This window comes from Convolutriloba macropyga, chromosome 5 (assembly GCF_964194025.1).
Source record: "Convolutriloba macropyga chromosome 5, txConMacr16.3, whole genome shotgun sequence".
Taxonomy (NCBI): Eukaryota; Metazoa; Xenacoelomorpha; order Acoela; family Convolutidae; genus Convolutriloba; species Convolutriloba macropyga.
In genome coordinates, this window is record NC_134472.1 from 41554514 (window position 1) to 41572157 (window position 17644).

The 17644-nt window shown below is 33.8% G+C and overlaps 2 protein-coding genes across 4 annotated transcripts in view; both read left to right on the forward strand.

Annotated features, from left to right (window-relative positions):
* Nucleotides 1–15165, forward strand: part of LOC142340016 (uncharacterized) — a 139308-nt gene extending 124143 nt beyond the window's left edge. The window contains exons 5-6 of one of the 2 annotated variants that reach the window (XM_075390412.1): nt 13665–13778; nt 14834–15165. In XM_075390412.1, the coding sequence (XP_075246527.1) occupies nt 13665–13778; nt 14834–14984 (265 nt within the window). In that variant the 3' untranslated portion in view covers nt 14985–15165. The remainder of the gene's footprint in view (nt 1–13664; nt 13779–14833) is intronic. The other variant, XM_075390413.1, reaches the window with a different exon arrangement.
* The window catches only part of LOC142339396 (uncharacterized), a 503522-nt gene that overhangs the window by 378075 nt on the left and 107803 nt on the right, over nt 1–17644 (forward strand). The window lies entirely within an intron of this gene.

The window sequence follows — 17644 nt, forward strand, 5'->3', positions numbered from 1 at the left end:
TGTGTGTAATATTAAGGCTGATCTTTTTGGTGGTGTCTTGGTTTGTTTAGTGGTTCTATGCCACTGCTAAATATCATTGCTGCTACTATACTGTTTAGATATTCTTCGACAGTATATGCTGGATCTGTGCCATCAAATGGTCTTATTGTCGTTGGTACTGAACCACTACTTATGTTTTGTTCAATTTGCGGTTCTTCGTTTATACTCATTGATGTCAATTGTTTATAGAATGGTAACGGAGGTTCTGTTACTGTTGTTTCTCTTTCCTCTGTTGTATTTGAATTTGTTGTACTTGGGGTTGATCTTCGTGTTCTAATTTCATGCCTGTTGTTTTGGATATTATTGCCTTCTACATTTCTGTTTTCTGTTCGTGTTTTATATTGTATATTAATGTCATTTATCGTTCTTTCGAATCTGTTAAACCTTGATTGTAATGATTCATCTTGTTTTCTTTCCATGTTTTCGTTTATTTGTCTGAATTTGTTTTCTATATTGTCTATTAGTTTATTTGTATAGTTTGTTACTTTTTCTGTGATTTCGTCTTTTAGATCATTATAGTTGTACATTTGTTGTTCCCAATGCAAATCGTGATTATTATTGTTTTCGTTTAGTGAGCTGATATATGTATTATTTCTAATATATTCTAGATTCATTGTTTGTTGAGTTTTCTTTCTAACTCTCTGATTTACTGTTGGTGGTATCCAGTTCCCAAATTTTATTTCTTTTTCTTTTTCATCTGAATCGGAAATATATATTTCGTCTACAACGTTTTGTTGGTTTTCCGAATAATTTTGACGTTAGTGGTTTGTCTGGTTTTATTGTTGATTTTTGTTTTGATTGCAGACTTGTGTTTATTTGAACGTCGTTTGGTGTTGACGTATTTGTTAGTGTTTTTGATAGGCTAAATGATGAGGAACCTAGCTGTCCTTGATCCGTTATTTGTACATAATCTGCTAGTCCCTGTATGTAATTTATACTGTCTGAACATACTTTTAATGTACTTTCGAAGTGTGGTGAATAGTACTCACCGTCCCAGATGTGTCTAAGTTCTTCATTCAGATTTTCAATTTCTTCGTGAAATGTTTCTCCAAACTCTGTTCGTTTTTCGTTAATGTGTTCAAAGTTATCTAACCAAAATAAGAATGTAAATTCTGAAATGATTTGGATAATATCAAACGTAGCTGTTTTTAATTCTGTTTTTAGTTCAATAATTTTTGTTAACCAATTATTGTAGTTTATTATATCGTTTCTGAGTCTATCGTTTACTGACTGTATTTGTCTTTGTTGTTCGTCCAAATATCCGATTGTGTTTCGGAGTAATTCGTATGATGTATTTGGTATTGCTGTTATTTTTGATCTGTCTTGTTTTTCTTCATGTCTTTTTAGGAATGTTCTAAACATATCTGATAGTTTTGTTTCATTTTGAAATTTATAATACGTTTTCTTGTTTTTTGTTTCATCTGTTAATGTGAATATATAATGGTTGTTAAGTTGGTCTCTACCCAGTAGTATTACTGGTACATAATGTGCTAGATGGTTTCTATGAATACTGATTTGTAGTATGTGTTTTGTTTCTTTGAAGAAGTTATTCTTCAAAATTATTAGTATTCCGTGTAATGTCTCGCGGTTTTCTAGCGGACAATCATCAGAGATTGTAAATGGTATTAAGTAATTGTTAGCGTATGTTTGTTGTAGGTAATTACTGGCCAGTGTTACTATTGTTTTGTTACCTCTAGAGATTGTTTTGTTTAATTGTTACTTTTTCCGTTATGGAGAATAAAAGATAAAATTTGTTATTTCAATATAGCCCGGCACTGGTCGCACCAGATAAGACGTGTGCTGAGGTAGGGTTAACTTGAGAGGTTACTCTACTTCTGTCTTATGGTGTCTCAAGAATATAGTCAAATCTTAAGGCTTACCTGACTAACTAAAGTTCTAGACCTCTAGTCTGTTACTCTTCTATCTGAGCTTCAGTAGACAGTGCACCGGCCGAAATGCTAAAGTCTAACGTATATCTCAATACTAAAACAAGAGCGGAGTAAAGAGAGAAAAATATACTTTATTATTATATCAGGTATGACTGGTACCGACTAAAGGCGTAGCGTGTTGTGTTACCAACGGGTAAACAGTTAAACATTAACAGGAAAGGTATTTCCATAATTTTAACCAATCAAGGTTGAGTATTTTAGTTTATATTTATTAACATAAATAAAGTCTCTAAATCCTTTTGTTGGGAGTCAACACTGACTCCATATCATTGATTTTTCTGTTGCTTGATGCCGTTCTTTGTAGCAACCCAGATGCTGTGTTATATATCGACTACAAAAATCAGCTTTACCAGGATCTTAGCACCGATGGCAAACCTTTCTCCGACCATACACCGATTGAAAACATAATACCGACACAAAAGACTGAAAAAATATTCTAAAACCCCTGACGAGAAATATGCCTGTCAGAAAACAGAATGGGAGCAATTAAACGAAAGCATATTGAATGAACCCTTCGAGCCTTATTGCTACAGTATTTTTGATGAATAATCAAATCAATATTACAAATGGCTTTGGGGAAATGCGTTCCTAGAATAACAAAACATCAAACTACCCCTCCTCCCTGGATTTCAAGTGTCACGTTAAACTTAATGAGACCAGTTAACACCATGAAAAGAAAAACTAAATTGTCTCTCGGAAATCTTATCAAACTGAAAAGGCTCGAAAGGCAGATTAAGACTTCCACGGATAGTGAGTTTGGTAATTGTGGAAATGAAGACAGTTTTTGAAGGACAAACAATTAGTAAGATTCAAAAGTAATTGAAATGCATCCGGAAAACTTCATTAATACCACCAATTGTGATACCTGAAAAACGTGAGACAACAAATGACACCGAGGAGAAAGCTGAGTTCTTTAACGAATATTTCGCCTCTGTTTTCGGGAAAATCAAAACTATAGCATGATATATTTAGTTTGGGAAACTTAATACAGAGAACGGAGACTAAAACCAACTCGGCGAATTTCTGAAGAACCCCAGGAAGACAAAAACACGGCCAAAATTTAAAATTTCTCAATAGGAAAGTTCTAGGAAATGATAACAGATTTGAATATGAAGTTGTAAATAGGCTACATATTGTGCATATTCATATGCACAATATGAAGCCTATTTACAACTTCATATTCAAATCTGTTATCATTTCCTAGAACTTTCCTATTGAGAAATTTTAAATTTTGGCCGTGTTTTTGTCTTCCTTGAGTTCTTCAGAAATTCGCCTAGTTGGTTTTAGTCTCCGTTCTCTGTATTAAGTTTCCCAAACTAAATATATCATGCTATAGTTTTGATTTTGATTCAGACAATTTTTCTAAGATTTTTCCTAGAATTATTCAAATTGTGGTCTCAGGCAATTGAAAAAAAATTATTTCATCTGTTAACAATTTGGGAACCTGACAATGAACGTAAAGTTGCAAAACGTTTGTTTTAGACAGCAGAATTATCTTTGACTTGAAAAATGAGTTATTTCTCTCCAATGATACAACAAAATCAGGTAGCCGATAGAGTGCGTTAACAAACGTTTCTCGGATCTTTTCCGTTTGCCCCCCTCTCCCCCCAGATAATTGGGTGCACATTATATTCACCCTCCAGACACTTGACATATTAATGATTTACCATGTAATGGCAGCTCCCAAATGAAGCAGACCGCAAAGCTAGAATATAGCATAAATTGACCAATAATGGCGGCTGACTGAAAAGTTTCAACTAGGTGGATTAGATACCAAAACTGCCAATAGTCCAAGCACAGAAAAAGAAGAGGCTGACAACCAAAATAGAGGGCATGATACTGCAGAAACTTTACTAATACAAACTCGACAGCAAGTCTACGCTTTATCTTACTTCCCCATTACGCTGATAAGAAATCTACAATTTTCCCCTTGCTCCTCATTACACCTCATCTTACATCTTTTACCTGCCTAAAATTACCCCCTCATCTGACATTTTTGGGGCTTAATTTTTGGGGGGTAACGTATAAAAATTCTCACTTACTCCCATTACCCCATATCTTATATCGTTTTAACCCCTAAATTTACCTCAAATCTTTTATTTTTGGGGGGTATTTTTTGGTGCGGGGGGATGGGGTATATCTAACAGTCCCCCCTTACTCTCCAATACCTACCCCCTATTCCTACATTGTTCTAGCCCCCTAATATTTCCACCTATTCTTACATCTTTTGGGGGGTAATTTTTGACAAATTGGACTAAGTACAGATGAATTTAAAACCTCGAAATGAAGAGACAAAATTTGGCACCAAAGGGAAATCATTACAGTGTTGACAGTCTTAATATCAGTCTCATGATGTTGTGCTTCTAAAAAAATTCTGTGATTTTGTTATTCATGTATCTGCAGCCGAATTTATTATGTAAGTGTTTTCATTTTGGAATTCTTGTTTTGCTATAACTTACCTTGAGAAGCAAAACAAGACCCGCAGGAAAAAAGTCAAATGTAAGATTCTGATGCAAAGAATTTCACTGAGGTTTTGATTTCAGGATTTATTTTTTTCTCATAAACATGTGAAAAAGAGGTCGAAAAATAATTCAACACACAGCATAATTTATTGCCAAAAGTTTTGGCATCAAATGTTTGCTCATATATAAAAGAGTTGTTGAAATAATGGTAAAAAAAGGATGGGAACAATCGAAACGAAAAAGATTACATCACTGCTGGACCTTTTTGCCCTGTGAAATAAGAACCCGTACTGAATTCCAAGTGTAAATCAGTATTGGGCAATTGTAAATGCAAGTCTACCATGTAATACATATGTCTTGCTCGCTTTCTCGCTTGAAATTTGCTTCTTCCGAGCGTCTATTAACGTCGCAAAAGACGAATTTTTAAGGGTCTCGGTGACGCAGAAATGAGAACAGATGTCTAGGGAAAGGGAACTCGTGGGTTCTATCCACTGACTGAACTTCACTTTTGCACTGGGCCAAGTCTGACAATTGTAATATCAGACTGAACTCAGGTCTAAGAAGACGAAAAAGTGTTAAGAATCATTTTATGACTTAGTAATAGCCAGGAAATGCTTTTATTTTGGCCCAGTACTAAAACGCACTTGAAGTTAGGTATGTTAGGGAACCAAAACTAACAGCCGGTATATTTAACCAGCTCTTAAAATTCGATGATATTTTTTCTAAGTTTTCTCCTGTTCTTCTCAAAAAGCCATGAACGTTTAAACAAACAACCTTTAATTGGTCTTGTTCCTGAAGCAAATTTGTTCCTGAAAGCCAAATTCTGCAAATATGTACAGATTGATCAGAAAAAAGCAATAAACTATCGAAATGGCACAAAATGGAGAAAATTTGGTTAAAAGTTGAATGCCTCAGACCTTAAAGCTATATCACATAATTATTTGTGGAGATTAAAATTTTATTCATTATTAGTCTGAAATTAATATTAAGCAGGAATGATCCTAAAAGAGCCGGTTTTGTAACATCGAGATTTTTTGCATGATTTGCAGGAAGCGATGACAATATCTGGTCACATCTTTTCACTTTACGTCAGTATTCTTCGAGAATCCATGCATTGATTGGAGACAGCAGACACAAAAAATTCACAATTTTTGTCCCTCTTTTTACAGATGACGTGAGCAGTTTTCGCAAATTATAATATGTAATTTTTCACTAAGTTTTTCAATGGTTGAAAAAGGGATAACTCGGGTGGTGATGAAGAATGTAATGTCATTATCTAGAATTGTATTATTGTTTATTGTTAATTTGTTCGTATTTACATTTATTGTTTCTATATATTCCTTGAAGAATGGAGTTCCAAGAATGTTCTGATTACATTGAGTAACATAAAAATGAATTTCAAAGTTGTGTTGTATTTTATTTCTGTTGTTTGATATTCTATCTGGTGTTAGATTTAATGTTATTGTTCCAAATGTTTCTATGGTTGTATTATTTGCTGCCGTTAGTGTTTTGTTTGCTCGTTCGAGATGTATATCAGGGTTGTTGTATTTTATTTCATTCCAAGCGTCTTCATTTAAGAGATTTAATGTTGCTCCGGAGTCCAGTAAAAAATCAATTTCTAATACTGGTTTTTGCTTTGTAAAGTCTTGTTCGAATTTGTTACACTGATACATTGGTAGTATCCATGTTGGGTTACTTTCTAGTGCATTCACTATAGTATTGCATGTGTCTTCGTTCGCATTATAAAATTTGTCAAGTATTTCTTGATCTTCATTTGATGATTCGGATGGGTATTCGTATTCATCAGTGCCAGGTGGATCTTCGTTTGGTCTATCTGTTTCTGTATTATTTATTCTACCTTTATTGTTATTATTGTTATATTTGCATCCATCTGTTCTTCCGTCTTTTGATTGATGTCTGTTATTTTGTTCTCAATGTGACGAATTTTTTCTATCGTTTCTATTGTTGTTGTTTGAATAATGTCTGTTATTGCTATTTGATCTTTGTCTGTATCTATCGGTTCTATTTGAATCTCTGCTGTCGAATCTTTGTCTGTTATAATTATTATTATTATTGTTATTATTTCTGTTATATGGTGATTGGTGTCTTGATTGACTGCGGTTTGTGTATCTTGAGTTTGATCTACTATTGTTATATCTATTATAACTATTGTTTCTGTTGTAGCTGTTTGTTCTACTTCTATTGAAAGTGTTTCTATTATAACTTGTATTTCTATTGTTATATTTGTTATTCGAATCACTGTTTCTTTGATAATTTGACATATTGTTGTAGGTATTTCTTGATTGTGATCTATATGGCGTTTTGCTTCTTGAACTGTTGTACACTGGTGATTTTGATGGTAATTGTCTTCCATTTACATTGTTAGAGTCGATTCTTCTATTCGGTAAATTTTGGTTATTTCTCATGTGACCATAAAATGTTTTTTCTTTTAGTCTTGGTATGCTTTCTCGTCTTGGTCTTTTGAAACATCGGCCTTTTGTATGACCGTGTGAACTACAGTAACTACAAAATAGTGCAAATTTTGGTCTTCCTTTAAAATGTTTTCTATCGTATGTGTTATTTATTCCGTTTAGAACGTTACAAATCGTTCCTTCAAATTGTTCCAAATCGTTTTGATTCAGGTCGTTTATGTTATTACAAGCTATGTTCATTTGTTTTAAGTCATCATTAATGTTATTTGTAGTTTGGTTGATTTCATAAAAACGTTTATGATTGTTTGTTATTGTTCTTGTCAAGTCCATTTGATCTAATTGGTCAACTAGTGCTTTAAATGGCATTTCTGGTTCTCTTGGTGTTTGTTTATGGTTTGCATATTTTTTCAAGGCTGCCGTTTTTAGTTCGTTATCCAACATCTTATGAATGTTTGATTCATTACACTATTTCTATAATCTTCTGTATATAGTGAATATGCTGTTTTGACAAGTGTTTCTATTCTTAGAGCAAGTGATCGTAATGATTCGTTTGTATGTTTTTGTAACTGTTGTAATACTATTTTTGCTTGTTGTTTTGATTTTTCTGAGTCGAACATATCTGAGCATTCTTTGCAAAATGTTTCCCAATCCAATTTGGTTTCACTCGGTAGAGTTGAATACCTTTTTTGAGCTGGACCTTGTAGTGTGTGTAATATTAAGGCTGCTCTTTTTGGTGGTGTCTTGGTTTGTTTAATGGTTCTATGCCACTGCTAAATATCATTGCTGCTACTATACTGTTTAGATATTCTTCGACAGTATATGCTGGATCTGTGCCATCAAATGGTCTTATTGTCGTTGGTACTGAACCACTACTTATGTTTTGTTCAATTTGCGGTTCTTCGTTTATACTCATTGATGTCAATTGTTTATAGAATGGTAACGGAGGTTCTGTTACTGTTGTTTCTCTTTCCTCTGTTGTATTTGAATTTGTTGTACTTGGGGTTGATCTTCGTGTTCTAATTTCATGCCTGTTGTTTTGGATATTATTGTCTTCTACATTTCTGTTTTCTGTTCGTGTTTTATATTGTATATTAATGTCATTTATCGTTCTTTCGAATCTGTTAAACCTTGATTGTAATGATTCATCTTGTTTTCTTTCCATGTTTTCGTTTATTTGTCTGAATTTGTTTTCTATATTGTCTATTAATTTATTTGTATAGTTTGTTACTTTTTCTGTGATTTCGTCTTTTAGATCATTATAGTTGTACATTTGTTGTTCCCAATGCAAATCGTGATTATCATTGTTTTCGTTTAGTGAGCTGATATATGTATTATTTCTAATATATTCTAGATTCATTGTTTGTTGAGTTTTCTTTCTAACTCTCTGATTTACTGTTGGTGGTATCCAGTTCCCAAATTTTATTTCTTTTTCTTTTTCATCTGAATCGGAAATATATATTTCGTCTACAACGTTTTGTTGGTTTTCCGAATAATTTTGACGTTAGTGGTTTGTCTGGTTTTATTGTTGATTTTTGTTTTGATTGCAGACTTGTGTTTATTTGAACGTCGTTTGGTGTTGACGTATTTGTTAGTGTTTTTGATAGGCTAAATGATGAGGAACCTAGCTGTCCTTGATCCGTTATTTGTACATAATCTGCTAGTCCCTGTATGTAATTTATACTGTCTGAACATACTTTTAATGTACTTTCGAAGTGTGGTGAATAGTACTCACCGTCCCAGATGTGTCTAAGTTCTTCATTCAGATTTTCAATTTCTTCGTGAAATGTTTCTCCAAACTCTGTTCGTTTTTCGTTAATGTGTTCAAAGTTATCTAACCAAAATAAGAATGTAAATTCTGAAATGATTTGGATAATATCAAACGTAGCTGTTTTTAATTCTGTTTTTAGTTCAATAATTTTTGTTAACCAATTATTGTAGTTTATTATATCGTTTCTGAGTCTATCGTTTACTGACTGTATTTGTCTTTGTTGTTCGTCCAAATATCCGATTGTGTTTCGGAGTAATTCGTATGATGTATTTGGTATTGCTGTTATTTTTGATCTGTCTTGTTTTTCTTCATGTCTTTTTAGGAATGTTCTAAACATATCTGATAGTTTTGTTTCATTTTGAAATTTATAATACGTTTTCTTGTTTTTTGTTTCATCTGTTAATGTGAATATATAATGGTTGTTAAGTTGGTCTCTACCCAATAGTATTACTGGTACATAATGTGCTAGATGGTTTCTATGAATACTGATTTGTAGTATGTGTTTTGTTTCTTTGAAGAAGTTATTCTTCAAATTTATTAGTATTCCGTGTAATGTCTCGCGGTTTTCTAGCGGACAATCATCAGAGATTGTAAATGGTATTAAGTAATTGTTAGCATATGTTTGTTGTAGGTAATTACTGGCCAGTGTTACTATTGTTTTGTTACCTCTAGAGATTGTTTTGTTTAATTGTTACTTTTTCCGATATGGAGAATAAAAGATAAAATTTGTTATTTCAATATAACCCGGCACTGGTCGCACCAGATAAGACGTGTGCTGAGGTAGGGTTAACTTGAGAGGTTACTCTACTTCTGTCTTATGGTGTCTCAAGAATATAGTCAAATCTTAAGGCTTACCTGACTAACTAAAGTTCTAGATCTCTAGTCTGTTACTCTTCTATCTGAGCTTCAGTAGACAGTGCACCAGCCGAAATGCTAAAGTCTAACGTATATCTCAATACTAAAACAAGAACGGAGTAAAGAGAGAGAAATATACTTTATTATTATATCAGGTATGACTGGTACCGACTAAAGGGGTAGCGTGTTGTGTTACCAACGGGTAAACAGTTAAACATTAAAAGGAAAGGTATTTCCATAATTTTAACCAATCAAGGTTGAGTATTTTAGTTTATATTTATCAACATAAATAAAGTCTCTAAATCCTTTTGTTGGGAGTCAACACTGACTCCATATCATTGATTTTTCTGTTGCTTGATGCCGTTCTTTGTAGCAACACAGATGCTGTGTTATATATCGACTACAAAAATCAGCATTACCAGGATCTTAGCACCGATGGCAAACCTTTCTCCGACCATACACCGATTGAAAACATAATACCGACACAAAAGACTGAAAAAATTTTCTAAAACCCCTGACGAGAAATATGCCTGTCAGAAAACAGAATGGGAGCAATTAAACGAAAGCATATTGAATGAACCTTTCGAGCCTTATTGCTACAGTATTTTTGATGAATAATCAAATCAATATTACAAATGGCTTTGGGGAAATGCGTTCCTAGAATAACAAAACATCAAACTACCCCTCCTCCCTGGATTTCAAGTGTCACGTTAAACTTAATGAGACCAGTTAACACCATGAAAAGAAAAACTAAATTGTCTCTCGGAAATCTTATCAAACTGAAAAGGCTCGAAAGGCAGATTAAGACTTCCACGGATAGTGAGTTTGGTAATTGTGGAAATGAAGACAGTTTTTGAAGGACAAACAATTAGTAAGATTCAAAAGTAATTGAAATGCATCCGGAAAACTTCATTAATACCACCAATTGTGATACCTGAAAAACGTGAGACAACAAATGACACCGAGGAGAAAGCTGAGTTCTTTAACGAATATTTCGCCTATGTTTTCGGGAAAATCAAAACTATAGCATGATATATTTAGTTTGGGAAACTTAATACAGAGAACAGAGACTAAAACCAACTCGGCGAATTTCTGAAGAACCCCAGGAAGACAAAAACACGGCCAAAATTTAAAAATTCTCAATAGGAAAGTTCTAGGAAATGATAACAGATTTGAATATGAAGTTGTAAATAGGCTACATATTGTGCATATTCATATGCACAATATGAAGCCTATTTACAACTTCATATTCAAATCTGTTATCATTTCCTAGAACTTTCCTATTGAGAAATTTTAAATTTTGGTCGTGTTTTTGTCTTCCTGGAGTTCTTCAGAAATTCGCCTAGTTGGTTTTAGTCTCCGTTCTCTGTATTAAGTTTCCCAAACTAAATATATCATGCTATAGTTTTGATTTTGATTCAGACAATTTTTCTAAGATTTTTCCTAGAATTATTCAAATTGTGGTCTCAGGCAATTGAAAAAAAATTATTTCATCTGTTAACAATTTGGGAACCTGACAATGAACGTAAAGTTGCAAAACGTTTGTTTTAGACAGCAGAATTATCTTTGACTTGAAAAATGAGTTATTTCTCTCCAATGATACAACAAAATCAGGTAGCCGATAGAGTGCGTTAACAAACGTTTCTCGGATCTTTTCCGTTTGCCCCCCTCTCCCCCCAGATAATTGGGTGCACATTATATTCACCCTCCAGACACTTGACATATTAATGATTTACCATGTAATGGCAGCTCCCAAATGAAGCAGACCGCAAAGCTAGAATATAGCATAAATTGACCAATAATGGCGGCTGACTGAAAAGTTTCAACTAGGTGGATTAGATACCAAAACTGCCAATAGTCCAAGCACAGAAAAAGAAGAGGCTGACAACCAAAATAGAGGGCATGATACTGCAGAAACTTTACTAATACAAACTCGACAGCAAGTCTACGCTTTATCTTACTTCCCCATTACGCTGATAAGAAATCTACAATTTTCCCCTTGCTCCTCATTACACCTCATCTTACATCCTTTTACCTGCCTAAAATTACCCCCTCATCTGACATTTTTGGGGCTTAATTTTTGGGGGGTAACGTATAAAAATTCTCACTTACTCCCACAACCCCATATCTTATATCGTTTTACCCCCTAAATTTACCTCAAATCTTTTATTTTTGGGGGGTATTTTTTGGGGCGGGGGGATGGGGTATATCTAACAGTCCCCCTTACTCTCCAATACCTACCCCCTATTCCTACATTGTTCTAGCCCCCTAATATTTCCACCTATTCTTACATCTTTTGGGGGATAATTTTTGACAAATTGGACTAAGTACAGATGAATTTAAAACCTCGAAATGAAGAGACAAAATTTGGCACCAAAGGGAAATCATTACAGTGTTGACAGTCTTAATATCAGTTTCATGATGTTGTGCTTCTAAAAAAATTCTGTGATTTTATTATTCATGTATCTGCAGCCGAATTTATTATGTAAGTGTTTTCATTTTGGAATTCTTGTTTTGCTATAACTTACCTTGAGAAGCAAAACAAGACCCGCAGGAAAAAAGTCAAATGTAAGATTCTGATGCAAAGAATTTCACTGAGGTTTTGATTTCAGGATTTATTTTTTTCTCATAAACATGTGAAAAAGAGGTCGAAAAATAATTCAACACACAGCATAATTTATTGCCAAAAGTTTTGGCATCAAATGTTTCCTCATATATAAAAGAGTTGTTGAAATAATGGTAAAAAAAGGATGGGAACAATCGAAACGAAAAAGATTACATCACTGCTGGACCTTTTTGCCCTGTGAAATAAGAACCCGTACTGAATTCCAAGTGTAAATCAGTATTGGGCAATTGTAAATGCAAGTCTACCATGTAATACACATGTCTTGCTCGCTTTCTCGCTTGAAATTTGCTTCTTCCGAGCGTCTATTAACGTCGCAAAAGACGAATTTTTAAGGGTCTCGGTGACGCAGAAATGAGAACAGATGTCTAGGGAAAGGGAACTCGTGGGTTCTATCCACTGACTGAACTTCACTTTTGCACTGGGCCAAGTCTGACAATTGTAATATCAGACTGAACTCAGGTCTAAGAAGTCGAAAAAGTGTTAAGAATCATTTTATGACTTAGTAATAGCCAGGAAATGCTTTTATTTTGGCCCAGTACTAAAACGCACTTGAAGTTAGGTATGTTAGGGAACCAAAACTAACAGCCAAAAAAAGCCGGTATATTTAACCAGCTCTTAAAATTCGATGATATTTTTTCTAAGTTTTCTCCTGTTCTTCTCAAAAAGCCATGAACGTTTAAACAAACAACCTTTAATTGGTCTTGTTCCTGAAGCAAATTTGTTCCTGAAAGCCAAATTCTGCAAATATTTACAGATTGATCAGAAAAAAGCAATAAACTATCGAAATGGAACAAAATGGAGAAAATTTGGTTAAAAGTTGAATGCCTCAGACCTTAAAGCTATATCACATAATTATTTGTGGAGATTAAAATTTTATTCATTATTAGTCTGAAATTAATATTAAGCAGGAATGATCCTAAAAAGAGCCGGTTTTGTAACATCGAGATTTTTCGCATGATTTGCAGGAAGCGATGACAATATCTGGTCACATCTTTTCACTTTACGTCAGTATTCTTCGAGAATCCATGCATTGATTGGAGACAGCAGACACAAAAAATTCACAATTTTTGTCCCTCTTTTTACAGATGACGTGAGCAGTTTTCGCAAATTATAATATGTAATTTTTCACTAAGTTTTTCAATGGTTGAAAAAGGGATAACTCGGGTGGTGTAAATCGGCAATTTATTTCTAATCCGCAGTTAGTATTGGAGATAGACGTTCATAAAAATAAATAATCAGTTAGGCTTTCTTTCATTTCTGCCTAAGTGATGTGACAAGAAGCTAGAGTGGATAAATTTAACTCAGAACAGGGATAAAAGCACATAATATGGTCACAAACTTTCAGGCCTTTTGCATGTTAGGTGCTGACACAAAACTCTCTTCTTCGCACTATCATAAAATTGTTTTTTCTTCTACAAAAAATATGGGAACAATAATAAGAAGAATCATCGATGACATGATTGTTACGGTCTAGTCATCGTCTAGTCTATCTTGATGTTTCCGCCACAATTATAGAAGAGAATCGCTGTCTAGATACCTGGAGCAAACGGGAGAGGCCAACAGGAGGATAGCGAGGGAGTACGATAGTGTGAAGAGCCAGCACCACAAACTGGACACTATCCTTCGAAATCAGAGATCATCCATCAGGTCTGTGTTCCCTTTCCCTTCTTTGGAGGTCATCTGACTGCAACGAAACTCACGTTAATTCAGATTCTCGCTTTTCTCCTTTATTTGTTGAGATTTTTTTTTGCTGCAGGGACTTTATTCATTCTTCATTCTAAGGAGTAACTAATTGAAGTGAAACAATCCCATCACGACCCGTTGAACTCTATCTCTTTGGCAGTGCTTCCAAAAATACAAATCAGAAACGTTAAAATCGATGAAAAATGACCATATTAACGAACATTTGTTGGGTCCCGTCATTTTGTGGAAATTTTTTTACTTAACCGAAAACTTTCTACGTCTAAAATCGTAAATTTCTCAAGTAGCGATTGACTTCCCGTACCTACGGTTTAGTGTCAATCAGTACTGATTCAGAACAATTTCAGAGAAATTTCATGCTTTATTCTTTCTGAATCAGAAGATAATTCAGAATGAATCACTGAATTAATAATAATAATAATAATAATAATAATAATAATAATAATAATAATAATAATAATAATAATAATAATAATAATAATAATAATAATAACTGTGGTTTCTGCGTAATCATAGCGGAACAGCATTAGGCCTACAGTACCCTGTTTTCAGCTGCCCATTTTCTTATTATTCACCACATTTCAGACTGATCTTTTTATGAGCAGCATTGCTCTTTTTTTGGTGACTATAGCCACACTTTTTTGCGTCTGAAACTTTCACGTGGTACCAGCATTGCAGCCAACATTGGCAGGGCTATGGTCAACCTGAAGCTATGGTTAAGTAAGAGCTCATCCTCACACAGACAGCTTCACGGAGGCAGAGGATTGAACTCTCAATCATTGGCGTGTGAACCACACACCTTACTTCTCGGCTATCACGTCACTATTAGCTCTGAATCAGGCAAATTCAGTGCAAAATGAGACCTAAATTCGACTAAGAGATAGGTACGGGTTTAATTCCAATTTTGGAGTTACAAACTAATCACCAAAAGCTTATACCTATAATGAGAAGAAATCGTTTGTGATGGAGAATAAAGTGGGAGTAATTTTGTGTTGCTTCAGGAGTCTGGAGGAGAAGGTGAGTGAGACGAGTATCGTGAATAGAAGAAGGGCAGAGATGATGAGACACAAGTTTGAGAGTGAGGCAGACCTAATCAGCTCACAGATAGCCAGAGAGAATATGCTCAGACACCCCATAGCACCCAGACTATAGACGCACGCATACCACCAACAAACTCTCCACCCTTAGATAATCTTAGATTATCTTAGATAATCTTAGATTGTCTTAGATTGTCTTATAGATAATCTTAAAGCCGTAATCATTTCCTATATGCTTTATCATTTAATCATTTATGAAAAATAGTCGAATGCAGTTAATACATGTTTTATTTCGCTGCGTCTTTGAAACCCAAATCATCTTTATAAAAAACAACTGTGTTTGAACTTAGACGTTAGAGAAACCTCTCAAAAATTCAAAAGTTTATCATATTGGGTTGTAAACAGTGAAGTGTTACATAAATTTGGGTTGAAAATAAGCTGCTAGGTTTGTTCAGTCATACAGTAGATGACGAATCCTATAGTGTAGTTAGAATATAGCATACCTACAAGCGTGTATCTATCAGTATTGTGGTATTGTGTGCTGCTGTAACGCTTTAAAAACATAAGTACGTTTCCTGCTAACTATATCAGTAGTAGTGAAAATGCCGGTATTTTGACGGGGGGGGGACCTGTCCCCCCGTTACAATACCGGCATGGCCTTTTTTAGGTATCCTTTTCGAAAACTTGTAAAATTTCTCGAAAATTTTATTTCTCGTAGTTGGCAAAGACTTGTAATTTTTTGAGAATTTGGTGTTGTGAGAGTGGTGGAACTTGTAAAATTTTTGGAAAAAAGTTGGTGCGGTGAATGAGTGAAACTTGTAAAATTTTTCGAAGTTTGTTTAAAAATTGGTTAAAAAAGTGATTTTATCGCTTCATTACTGTGTCGGGAAATGCTTGATACGGGGGCCAATTGAATTTTGGTGAAATTACGGGTTGAGAATAGTTTGAATGGAGCGCATAAGTTGTATTTTTGAAGCCATTTTGCGTCAAAAACCGACAATTTTTTGAAAAAAGCGCAAAAATTACTGTTTTTTGGTAGTAAAAAGTTGAAAAAAATTGTTTTTCGCCGCTAAGAAGCAATTTTATACACTTTAAGAAGTGTTAAAATATGGTAGGAGAAAAACTGTTAAGGAATGGGGTTTATATTAAATATTATTTAGTGATAAATTGTACCTACATTTTTTGTATTTTTTGATGAAAAAAGGCCAAAAATGTGCAATAATTGTTAATTTTTGAGGTAAGAATGTAGAATAAAATGTTCTACGCTAGTTATAAGTGGGCAACAAATTTTTATAAGGTGAAAGTTTGCTCGAACAATTAATAAAGAGTAATTGGGTGTTTTTTGCTTGTTACTTTTTTGTTAAATTTTTGTTATTTTTCAGGTTTTTTGACAAAATTGAAAAAATTGATGTTTCTTGGGCGAAGAATGTAGAGAAAAGTAATGTTTCTAAGTTGAAACGCAATTTGCAAAGAAATTTTGTCATTTAACAGCTTGGCGAAACAAATAATAGTGATTAATTGGGTGCTGAATATATGTTTTTTGTCACTTTTTATATTTTTTAGTTAAAACTATCACTATTTTGCGAACCAAAAGTTAGAAAAGAACATTCGGCAAAGAAAAAAATTTGTTGTTGTGAAGGTGCTGGAACTTTTAAAATTTTTGGAAAAAAGTTGGTGTGGTGAATGAGTGAAATTTGTAAAATTTTCGAAAATTTTGCAAATTCTTTTTTAAAACTCTGAATCCTTTTTCTAGTCTAATGAGACTAAAGAAGGACGGAAAAGCGAAAGTGACTAATCTGATGGAATACTGAGGTAAGGGAAGAAAAAGATAATTTAAATTTGATAAAAATTTTTTTCCAATGTAAGAAATTTAATAGTTTTGCGTGTCTGAGACCGCACAAGTGGAATTAATTTTATGGGTTTTGTTGCCCATATGTTTGAATTAACAAGCAAGTGCGAAGTAATGAAATTTGAGGTAAGAATGTAGAATAAAATGTTCTACGCTAGTTATAAGGGAGTGGGCAACAAAGTTTTATAAGGTGAAAGTTTGCTCGAACAATTAATAAAGAGTAATTGGGTGTTATTTGCTTGTTAATTTTTTGTTAAATTTTTGTTATTTTTCAGGTTTTTTGACAAAAAAGTGAAAAAATTGATGTTTTTTGGGCGAAGAAAAGTAATGTATCTTAGTTGAAACGCAATTTGCAATGAAATTTTGTCATTTAACAGCTTGGCGAAACAAATAATAGTGATTAATTGGGTGCTGAATATATGTTTTTTTGTCACTTTTTTTGATTTTTTAGTTAAAACTATCACTACTTTGCGAAACAAAAAAGTTAGAAAAGAACATTCGGCTTAAATAGCTGTCGTCCAATTGTACAGTATTCAGTGTGCAAGGTCATTTTAATTTTTTGCGCTGAAATTGTGGATAGTGTGAGAGGTTAAGAACAAAAAAGGCATGATTTTGACAACTTTGCCGGCGATTAAACCACTTATTTTTCTTTGAAGAGTTTACGTATGACTTCACTACATGGTAGATAAAACTTGGGTTTGGCAAGCATAAAAGTAGGCTGAGTTGGAGTTTGAATTCTATTTTTAGCATATCTGTGCAATCGACCATGTAAAGCCAAAGTGAGGAAAAGTGCTCTTAAATATTTTATTGGTATTGCATTTTCTTTACAATTCAATTCAAAGCAAACCGCTTTTCTTAGGTTCCTCTTACAGCGTGTTGATACCATTAAGAGTGTATTTCTTGTCCACAATGGAAACAAAGTTACG